Source organism: Rhynchophorus ferrugineus, unplaced genomic scaffold, assembly GCF_030347505.1.
Source record: "Rhynchophorus ferrugineus isolate W39M unplaced genomic scaffold, kcgeb_rfMv2 rfM1, whole genome shotgun sequence".
Taxonomy (NCBI): domain Eukaryota; kingdom Metazoa; phylum Arthropoda; class Insecta; order Coleoptera; family Curculionidae; genus Rhynchophorus; species Rhynchophorus ferrugineus.
In genome coordinates this window covers 36,953,281-36,965,547 of record NW_027472580.1, presented here as the reverse complement: position 1 = coordinate 36,965,547, position 12,267 = coordinate 36,953,281, and the positions used below count along the sequence as shown (strand labels likewise).

Below are 12,267 nucleotides of genomic sequence, written 5' to 3'. Positions count from 1 at the left end.
GTTCGACAACAAATTTCCGGTCTTCTAAACATAATGATATTTCGGAAATTATTTTAAAATATGTTATTATTCGATGCACATATATTACAGTGAACAAAAAAAATAGTTAGACGGGTACTCCCCTTCCACCTTGCGTGTAATATAACTCGTTCAATTTTCGAAATCGATTATGAATTATATTTTTGATATGAATATGAAAAACTTTGACAAGTTTTAAAAAATGCATTGTGCTATTCATACAAATTGTAATATACCTGGATAAGGGTTATTTAAATCTGATAGATCTTTTCTCATTGTAATGAATGATGTGCGATTTTGTTTTTTAAAATTTTGGCTAGGCTTATATCATATCTAAAACCTATTCAATTAAAATTTTAATTTTTGTGCGATTATTCGCCTATAAATTAGTTTTAAAGTTTTTTTTTATTTGAAGCTTTATTGGGAAGATCGGTACAACGTATTTTATTCAAAGTATTGTTCAACGATAGCCGCTAGTTCTTTCAAACTTTCAGCCATTTTACCGATTCCATCTCCAAGCGAGATCGAATTCCAATCGAAAGAACGATGTATCTCTTGGGGCTATCCACGAATTGACCTATTTTTGGGTACCTTCATAAGAAGTTAAGCGCTGTTCAAACAGGTACAGGCTCATGCGTTACCACAAGTAGTAATCAGAATGAGAAAGGTCTGAAGAATACGGTGGATGGAGTAGTACCTCTCATTTTAATGATTTTAATTGTTAGGTGTCAAAATAATCGGTAATAAATTCTGTGTTTAAAATAACTTTTGAAACGTCTAAACCAGTATTCACAAGTTGAAATCGATGGAGAATGGTTGGCATAAGCTTTATACAGCATTCGATTACCTTCCGCCACCTTTTTCTTTAAACTGAAGTAATAAAGTTAAACTTACCGCAAATGAGTATAAATTCAAACAAATTCAATCAATATGAGTATAAATTCAGTCACTTCGACTTCGAAATGACACATACCGAAAAATGAAGCCTGCCAGTGAGGATTCAACATGACGTTGGTAACAAGTGTACCCGTTGTGATTTAATACGCAATAACACCATCTGTTGTAAACCTTTCGAAATTTATTTACAGGCCTGATACATGTTTTTTAAAACTCTCTTTTTACCTATTGGGCCTATTGCTTAACGTGGGCTCCGAACCACGGTACTCGATTAACTTAGAGACGATCCTAGAAGACATCCGGTCTTACCCAGCCTGGTTTCTGACGTGACTGAGATGGTTGTTCCTTATCTGATTTTATACTGCTGCCGAAAGACATTTGCAAATACAATCACAAACACAAAGTATATCCATAAAACTTCATATCGTAAGATTGAACATCCGTCAATAGTATAACCTTTTTTTTATTTTTTATTAAACATATCGTTTTGCTATACGAATTTTGAGAGGAGTAAATTGTTCGGAGTTTATTGTTTCACCGATAGGTTTGAGTAAAGAATTGAAAATAAATTGACGAGAAAAACTGGTTATAGGTGTAAAATTTTAATGATAATATTTTGTAATAGGAAATGATTGGACATACATGAAGATTTACATGAAAAACCGCACTTTACTGGTTATATTTACTAGGCTGTTGATTATAACTTATTTTGAAAGATGACATATGATAGGTTTAAGCAGCATTTTATGAAAATACGAAAAACTGAGTGCATTCGTGGATATTTCCAAAGGAATAAAGCGGTAGAAAGATGAACAAAATAAAGAAGGGGTTACGTTCTAGAGAACAAAATAACGGAACTGTTTCAAAGAAGAGGTTGGTAAGGGATATAGAACACAAATGAGAAACAGTCAAAAAAATAGAAACACATTGCGTCAATGAATAACTAGTAAAAAATTCAGAGTTACAGATGAATAGCGTTTTTACATTCTGTGACAATAATGTCGTATTTATAAATAAAAACGGTAACTGTAATAATAACCTACTGAATAGCCTCATGCTACCAAAATACATATTTTTCGCATGCACTGAAAGAAAAACATAAAAAAAAATTAATTATATGAAATAATAACAAACCTAATTTTTAGGGGAAAGAAAAATTACTCGAATAAAATTCAATGGTATTAACAAGTGAATTTAGTGCCAATACTTGAAGATTGTACGTCCTACGTAATTCCCACAAAATTAAAACTATTCTTTCGTTAAATACCAAACCAGTCCTGGAAAGCCTTGACATCGATAGCGTTTTAATCACACTAACAGTGCTGATTTCTTTTCAGGTACATAAGAACAAATGCCGAATAAATACCAAACTATTTCTAACAGTGTAGATACTATGTTTTAACATTTATTTCTATTCGTTATGGAAAACAAATCTGAAAACGTTCCGAAATATATAATATTACAATTGAAGATATCAAGCGCACATTTAAGCTGTTAAACGTGTTGAAACACGACTGAAACTCGGCGTTGTAATGGAAATAATGTTTGTATCGCAAAACAAATATTAGTGAATTGTTTTAAATTTCTAATTCCCAGTTGCTGAAAATAATATAATTTTTTATGTGGCCTTGATGGAATGTGTTTTGTGAGAAAAAAATATTTCATTTTTAAGAAATTCAACATTTATTTATTCATATACATTTTTCAAAGAACAATATCTAAACATATGAAACTTTTTCCATGATGTCAAAATAGTATATGTATGCCAGATCGGAGACTTATTGAATAATGTATAACATCACATTCTATGTACGCAGTTAATTTCTGGTGATTATTTTTAAAAGCAATGCCTGATAACATGTATTATAACCAGCGATATTTAATAGTGAAAAAGTGAAGAATTCATGGAAACAATTGTTAAACAACCTAATCTAACTGCTGTTATATTCGATGGTTTTGATATTTCTGTACATAAAATAACATTTTTCTTTTTAGTATTATTTATTGTTGTTTCAACCCATCAAACACAAAATACTGGGATCTGACAGGAAATATCGAAAAGGAGGGAAATTGATTGAAAATGTCAGTTTCAAACATTTCAACATTGTCCTTTAATGCTGCCAGGCAAGAAGAAGAGTTTGTGGAGTATTATAATTGACAATGAAAAGGGAACCTACAGTAACAATGTCAAGCATAAAAAGACAAAGGTTATTCCAGAACAGACATCCTCATCAACACCGAAGTTGAATATTCATAGCCATAAAGTCTTGATGATGCCAACAAGGTGTAGTTTATTGCGAGCTGCTAAAACTAAATAAACATGTTACTGCAGATGTCTAGCTCGTCAGCTGAATACAGAGTAATAGCAACTAACGCACGTTTCAAGCATTATGAATAATACGTTGTTCTAGTTCGAATAGGAAGTCATGTCATACTCAACATACTCACTAGGCATAGCATCTTCTGATCGCCTAACTATCTCAAATCGGCAGAGCCTGGCTTGTCTGGTACACGGTTTCTAAGTGCTAAAGAAGTGCGAAAATTGATCGATGCCAAATAAAAATCGCCAGGCATCGCCATGTGGTCAGAAAGATGGAAAAAGTTGTAGAAAATGATAAAAAATGATGAGAATACCCAAAAACACATAAAATGTAAATATATAGTTTGTTGGTTTGGAAGGTTCTAACAAACATAATATTTCAGTTTTACTATCTGAAACCAAAAGAAAAAAAATAGAGAAAGAGGATTTCGTAATAACAAAAAAAAAATTGATTATATTCAGTATTCAGTCGATAGTTCCCAAATAAACCATGAACTATTTATTTATCGTTTCTTTTGAAAAGTATTGTGGGTATAAAAATATAATTGTTAAAGGTCAGAAAATCGCCGATTATAAATTTTAAACGATTCAGCATCTGCAAAATTTGAAACCGCAATTATATACCGCCTGCAGATTCATTTGACAGCAGGAACCTCCACGCACTTGCACCACACCATGCACATGTAGCTGAACGGATTCAAACAAAAATGATGGCAATTAAAATTTCCACAGCCCGGCAACGATACGACCGAAGACCCGCATTAATATACCAGATGTTGGTCAAAAATAAATTACATAATAAACTCTTCTCAGAAATGTATGCCACACACACAGTTAAGTAGCACGAATTATATATATCCTTCCAGAAGGAAAAAAGTCAGTTTCGATCGTCACGCACTGCCTAGATATTTATTAGCTACAACTTTTTAATATCACAAAAAAATAACTATTAGTGGAACTGTTTTAAATTACGGGTGCCAACAGAATCTCTGGCATTCCTTTTAGACGGTAACAAAAAGAACTCTTGTTATCACTGCTGGGGAACGTTCTTACATTGCGGTAGGAACGAATCCATTTACTAGGATTAAATTCTATTTAATTTATCGGTTAGGCGATAAAACAGATCGTGTGGCATTTACATTTACATGTATTTGAATGACCCGGAAATAGAGCAGTGATATAATTTGGGCGATACATAGAAAGGTTTTAAATTTTTAAAATAAATTATTTCTTATGTAACAATTGAGATATATCGACATAAAGCTCCGCCTTTGTGAGTGATTTGCGTTAAAATGCACTTAAAATTGAAGCCTTTGTAAGTCAAGGATGAGAAACCTTGATATTGGGAATACAGCACTAATTTAATATACGTAACACTCAATAAGCTTCCGATGTAACTAAGAAAGACAATTTTTTCCAGAACTTCTAGTCTAACATTATCTGTTTAAATTATTGGTGACAGGCATTGATGTTTATTCAAGAAAATTATTTCACTTAATATTTTACTGAACCGCTATATAACCTGATTACCATAGGACAATATTTTAATAACAATAGAATAATGCTGATAATAAATTTGATGTTGCTCTGAAGCTCTAAATGAAAGTAAATGGGGAATCGAACAATTACTAATGAAGATTGGGAAAATATAAATTATACAATAGAAAGTTGAATTTAAATGTTGATGGATAGATGCAAAAGTGGTGGTTAGTAATAGAAAACATCAGGACTGATCCTCTTTATGACTTTTCAAATACAATGCTAATTTTTACAAATCAATTTACATAACTTAACAAAATTTATTTGTTTAACTCTAGTCTGTGGTTTCCATGGAACTTAACAGAATTATGTCTTCTAGATTATTTGTATGTTTTAGTTCTAGCAGAGATGTAATTCATTCATTCGTTCTAGCAACATATCTTTATATTCATTTATTGTATCTGTGGTGTAAAGTATCATCCGTTCAACAAAAGAAGGTCAATTCATGAAAGTAAAATTATCTGATTTAAAATATCATATCGTAAGACAGGATATAACACAACCTTCAAATATTGTTGAATTTTGTATGTGTCACATTTTTTCTTTTGTTCTATATGACTCTTGAAGCCATTGATCGTTATTTGCGTGAAACTTTATTTTTATTTTACAATTTGAAGGATTTTAAAATGGGTCAAATTGTTTGTTTCTAGTAAAGAAAACAAGTCACAAAGAACGGTTCCAAAAGATTAAAAATAATAAATATGTAGACTACTGAATGCTAAAACCGAGAAAACCGTCCCAACCGCGGTATTCACCAGACATTGTCGTAATTAATTCGTAATTAACTATGGACAACATTTTGATAGAAATATATTGTACCAATTACTCCAACTAAAGCTTCCTTCAAAGTTGTAAAGAAATTCTCCAACTCTAAAATCCCTGAACTTATTTGCACGCCACATTATTATTATTCTTACCATCGCCACGCAGAATAATATTAATGAAGCCCTTAAATCTATTAAAATTATACACCTCGTATATATGAAATAAAAAAAATAAATGAAACTGTTACTGTAGATCTTCCGACATTTAAACATTTTTATGAATAAAGCGTTATTGCAAAAAGTCACCAATAAGCTTTTTGATCACCACTTGTTCATATTAACGCATCATTTGGCTGGTCCATGAGTTCGAAATGCTGAAGAAGCTCGAAAAAGCACGGTACCTCGGTATATTCCGAGAACAAACTTGCAGAAAATGAAATGATGAATATTATATCTACCATATTAATAGATTAATAGGATTCGTTTAATAAAGACATATTTAACGTTTCTATCGTAGCTTAATTTTTCCATTGTTTTTTAGAATGAGAGATAGATGGATTATATAACGATTAATCAATTCAATGAATGTATCGAACGTATTAAAGCATGCGATATTTTTTCTCAGATATTAGATTAACTTAAGTGTTATTGACGCAATCGTAGAAACAAAAATCAACTAAATAACAAAATAAGACGTGGAAATATCGCAGTTCGATGGAAAGCATTCATTCGAAAGTTTTATTTGATTCTTTATTACGTACAATAAAAAAAACAAGGCTAGCGTTGAAAACCGAGATAATACCGGAAACCGTGTACCTGCTGTACAAAATTCAACCGATAACGAACAATGTGACACGGAATCAATTGTAAAAAAATAAATTGGGATAAGTAGCCTTATCTAGAGGTAGGCGGTATCTCTTTTTATTCCCGATATAATAATAAACTAAAACATGGAGTACATCGATGAAAATTACACGCTGCCGCATATAAATCCGTCGTCCTAAATTTCCTTTATTGCTAGCAATAAAAATGTTACCAGCGCCGTAAAAGACACGAATAGGATGACTCAACGGAAATTTTTTTGGAATCTCAGAGTGGGTTCGCATTCACTTTTAGTTTGATTTTTATGGTATATTCTTTGTATGATTTATGTTCAATACCTAATAGTAAATTTCTAAATCAAAGGTATCACCTTTCAAATTATTTTTTTAGTTAATTTTAAAATAAAACTAAGAGTAAAGAAGCAGTGAAGAAATACATTTGGATATCAAATTTGTTTAGGCCTCACTTATTGTAATTTACCATTTATAAAACAAGACAACAGAAAAGTGTTTTCATTTGCTAAGAATTCGCGCTGTAGATGTGTCAATTCGTATAATTACATTTGTTGTCAAAATCGACCTTGTGGATTGCTGGATTTAATATTTTATTCATGCCAGTATTCTGATCAAAATCATGATACTGAATCAAAATAAGACTATACAAAATAAGTGCTGTGATCCTTACGGCACTACTCTTCTAAAGCGAATTAGGGTCCTACCACCGAACAAGAAGCCTTTTGAATAAAGAATTTCGCTTTATTGAACAAAAAACTAATTTTTAAACAAGAGACCATAGGCTTTTACACAGCCACAAGGAATATAATTTTTTTAAATGCTACACTTACTAATTATGTTAATTTGTCTAAAAGTTATTGTATAACATGGTGATTTACTTATCAACATTTCAGTTTAATGTAGTTTGATGTTATAAATAACTTAACATCTGAGAATTGTTTAGGGCCTACTTTGTATAAATCAAAAAACAATTTGTATATATTGAAAGACATATATGATGGTGGTTTTAATATAATAAAAATGATGATATAATTCTTATTAAACTACATACAGTATATTTTAAAGGAATTGGGCTTCATGTAAGTTTATTTAAAATATTTGTAGCTATTCTCTCGTAACAAATTATTTTGGTATGTACTACAATACAGGTGATAGTATACACATAGAAGATAAGACTAAAAAATTCGATAATACCTTAAAGCTACTGATGAGATTATAGATAAAGGTGATTAAAAGCTAAAATGTTATTTGTTAAAATAACTACAATATACCAAAATATTGTTTTGTTCACTTTATTTACTTACAAACATCTCTAAAGCTTTTTCATTTTTTAAAACAATTTAAAGTTAAACAGTTTAATCTAAATATACATACATTAATAAAAATAAAAATATAATCTTATTCATAATAAGATTTTTCTTCGGATTTAGTATTCCTTTTTTGATTTTTTTGCATTCTTAAATGTCATATGTTTTTAGAGTATATGCAATACTGGTAACACAATATAATTTACTAATATAATGTTTACTATCTTGTAAAGAATTTAGAAACAAAATATATATGAGATTCTAAGAATTTCTCTACTTCTGCAAAATTATGTTTGACTTACGTCCTTGACTTTATCCCTTTTCTTTCGAACTGCATCATCGCTGTCTTCACCGCCCTGTCTTATTGGATAATTCTTGGAAGGTCCTGGTGCTATGGTGGTCACCACTGCACCTGAGGGAACGCCCGGTTCCTTCTTCTCGGTGACTGCTTGATCGGGCCTCTCTAGAACTTTTAGCTCATGATCCTCCTCTATTTTTGCCTAAACCAAAGAAAGAACTTATTAATGGTCTAGTTTAAGTGTAGTTTATTTGTTGTGAGCCGTGTAGGTAAAACATATGTTATTTTGAGTCACATTTTACGCTGGCGCCTGAAACGATTCTCATTCCGTATTTATTGAAAGTATGCCAAGCATTTGTAAATTTTGAATACGCCTATACGCGTAAACGTAACTATTTGCATGTGAAAATCGAGAGTATCTCAACGGTATTTAACGAAGAAGGACAAATTTAGCCGAATACCGTTAGGTTTTTGCGGAACGAGCACACATAAGGTTAGACAATAGAAGGAAGCATCTAAACCGCCGTTTAAATATTTGATGACCCACTTTTTTCGCCTTTTTGATGTTTCTTGTTGAATCCGTTTATTCTCGTGCTCTACATTCATGGACGCAAACCAGGAGCCATCAAAAAGTATCAACAAAATAATGTATTTCATTAATTTAATTATATAAAAACATATCGAACCATAAAATAATATAAATCAATATAAATAATTGAAAATATTAGCGCAAAGATCTATCATTAAAATAAATGAAGAATAAAACTGCATATTATATTAAAAGTAAACAATATTACCATGAGTTATCATGACTCACTCTAAAAGTGGTCGGTCTACTTTAATAAGGAATTAATTGGGTCAATTAATTATTAAATAAAAAGTCTTGTCTTGGGCGTGTTATAATTAATTTTCTCCGTATATTCATCTATATTTGTAAGTAATAAGATATGTTATAGAATTATTTAAAAATACTTTATGCTTTCACGTTTGGCCCAAAGTAGCACTTCCTATATTTAGGTAAAATTATATGGGTGGTTTTATGTGGTTCATTTCATTACATGGTTTCCTAATTTTGTACCGCCGTTGGTCTGAGTGGAATTACCTTTCTACAAACGATTACTTTCCAGTTTAATTCAACCCTACGATTTCTACCATTCATAAAAACCATTGTCACAATAAATATATGTATATATAATTAAGTACATATGAACGACGTAGTTTAGAAGTAACCTAAACATTATCCTTTCGTTATTTTAGAGTAAAAAATTTGATTCGATAATAAAAAAATGTATAAACGTTATACAGATATGGATTGAAAAGAAGTAGGCCTATTAGTAAACAAAACAAATATACATGTCAAGGAACATAACCTCATTCTATGACTTGAGCAACTATTTATTCACAGTCTTTTTCAAATTTTAGATAACCCAGCCGTGACTGGGATCGTGATCTTGCCATTCCAGCGTAATATCGAGGCTCGATGAACGATGTTTATCATTGTTTGGAGTTTGTACTCGTCGATGAGGATGACATTAAGTAAAATTAAAAACTGACTGTGATTACCTTGAGTTTTTCTCGGTCGCCGATAATATGGGGGTCGTTTTTCGCATCATCTTCGTGTCGGAATATCCTCTGCGCTTCCTTGGAGTGCGTGTCGTCTAGTTGGGGTGGCGGAGGGATGAGAAGATCAGGTCCAGAACGTTTGATTTGATCGTATACCTTATACATGCTCTCAACGCGTCCCCCCGAGTTCTTAAACTCTGGTAAGTAGAAGAATGTGGTGAAACAAATCAGGCAAAAGGTCACTACCACCATACAAATCACGGACCGTACCCTAGAAGGGAAGGAACGCCTTAACGGCACCGGCATCCCGTTCACGAATCGCTGGTACGTCGGTAAGATACCCGTCGCGCTCATTTTCTATACGTTTTCTGTCGTACAAGCGATCCTCGCGATTTTCTTATATTTTCTATACGGATCGAACGAATTTCACCCCGCAACAAAACCACCAGCCTCGACACCCGAAAAGGCTAAACTGACAGACAAGACAGCTGGCCGATACACAGTTTTCTGCTTCGATACGATTGCGACTGTGTGTGTGTACAGGTGGGAATTGGTCGAGATGAAAAAGGCTGCACGACAAATTAAGGATTGGTTCGAGACTATGAGGCGACCTCTAACATTCTCTCGGCGTAACTCCGATCGTATTGAATGATGAGAATTTAAATTAAATAGAAATGGTGGTGCCATCTCGTACGTCTCACAAGAAGCCTTAAGATATCTCTTAAAAAAAATTAGAGACCACTATAAAATAATTTTATAACTTGTTTTCTCTCTAAATAAGATCTTGAGAAACATATTTTAATATTAAGATTTAATAAAGATTATATGAAATATCAAAATTTAATCACTGTTTAAACTAATAGTATAGCGCTCTCCATCATTACACCTGTGGTATATAGGGTAGTTCGGCAGAGATGGCGCTATAAAACTTTTTATATATATGTGAACTGATTCTTATGACTCTATAGGCCACTACACATACAACTATAAGAAAGTAGCGGTTGGTAATAATCGAGGGTTGTTACAATACAGTCCGAGGAAGTAAAATATTAAATCAAAGCATACAGTAATTTTCACCGATTGACCTGACTTTTGCGGATTCTCAAATATTTCAAAATTTTCTGTATTCCTGCCAATCATTTAGCCTCCATAAACTTTTAAGGGTAGTGGTAAGATATTTTTGTTAATTTTATGTTTACGTTATTCTTAGATTAGTTTACATAATTATTTATTACTTAACAGTCACTAATTAGCGTGTATAGTTACAAATGTTGTAATTTAGTAAAACTAATTTTATCGATTGCTAAGAAAAAAGTTTCTTTATGTTAAATTATCTGAATATTTGTAAACACATTCATATAGTCTGTTGTTTTTATAAGAAAAGTCATCCTGCCACAGCTATAACAGCAAAAATTCGAGTAGAATTGATGAAGATTATTTTATGCCCCAGAATAAACATTTCTCTGTCTCTTATTACAGAAATTATTCATCTTGTTTTTAACTTATATCCCGTCGATTATCCTGTCGACCCTATTACACTTGAAATACAAAAAATATGTAAAAAATATTAAGTCTTTCCGTTTCTGTGCAATTTGACTTCAACAACAGTATATGGTGATTGATGCAATCAAGAAAACAATTCCTCATTCTTACATATAGAGTGGGAAAAAAGTCTCGGTAGCTTTTTGATTACGCGCCATTTTGGTTATGTGTACGTCCATTCTGTCAACCATTCTGTTTTGTAGACTTCTGTTCTATATTATTGAGACGAGTTCAGTACAGTAATGCAATTATCAGGCTGTCTGGTGAAATTGAAGATTTTTTGTCTAAATTGATAATGAACGATGAAGCATTTTCTTCTCAGTGGCCACGTCAATAAACAGCACAGTCAGTTTTGGGGAACACAATTAATTCATGAAACATCATTGCATCCACTAAAAACAACTGGATGGTGTGGTATTCATGCTGGAAACATCATTGGTCCCTATCTTTTTTTTAATGACGAAGGTGTTGCTGTTACTGTTACTGCTGGTAACAAGACATGATTCAAAATATTCGTGCGCCTAAAATGGAAGAGCAAGGACTAGAGCACACGCGATTTCAGCAAAATGCGGCCACAGCACACGCATTTCGTTCAACAATTCAATTATTGAATGACATTTTTCCACAAAGACTAATTTCGCGAAGTGGCGATTTAGGGTGGCCAGCCAGATCTCCGGATTTAACAGCACCAGACGTTTTCTTATGGGTTTATTTAAAATCAAATGTTTATGTGAATAAGCCCCAAAGGATTCAACATCTCAAAGATAATATTCATGATATTGGAGTTGCAGGATGTCATGAAAAATACCTTAAAAAAGCCGAAAGTTGTATAGCGAATAGCGGTCATCATTTAGCCGATACAATTTTTCAATCATAACGAAAAAAAAAAAAAATATAAAGGCCGAATAAACTTTTTATGAAAACTAAACTTGCTTATTTGTTCTTTGAGCAAATTAATGGGCAATCAAAATAGTAGAGGGTCTTCTTCTTTCAGGAGCGGCCCGCCATTGTGGCCTCTTTTAGGGGGCAGCAAAACTTTCAAATAAATAACAATAATATTTCACAATAAATAATCATAATATTAATAAACTGAACATAAAACTGGTGAAGGAATTTTCAAGATGACTCTGAGCAAGCCTGAAGCTGATGGACTCTAACATATATAAGCTGTAGAACTCAAGCA

At 32.2% G+C, this 12,267-nt stretch overlaps 1 protein-coding gene across 1 annotated transcript in view; it reads right to left on the bottom strand.

Annotated features, from left to right (window-relative positions):
- The window catches only part of LOC143196624 (mannosyl-oligosaccharide 1,2-alpha-mannosidase IA), a 95,338-nt gene extending 85,195 nt beyond the window's left edge, over positions 1-10,143 (bottom strand). Inside the window, exons 1-2 of the mRNA XM_076404477.1 lie at positions 9,543-10,143; positions 7,984-8,181 (exon numbers count right to left, since the gene is read on the bottom strand). Coding sequence (XP_076260592.1) covers positions 7,984-8,181; positions 9,543-9,896 — 552 coding nt within the window. The 5' untranslated portion in view covers positions 9,897-10,143. The remainder of the gene's footprint in view (positions 1-7,983; positions 8,182-9,542) is intronic.
- Positions 10,144-12,267: the final 2,124 nt, after the last annotated feature.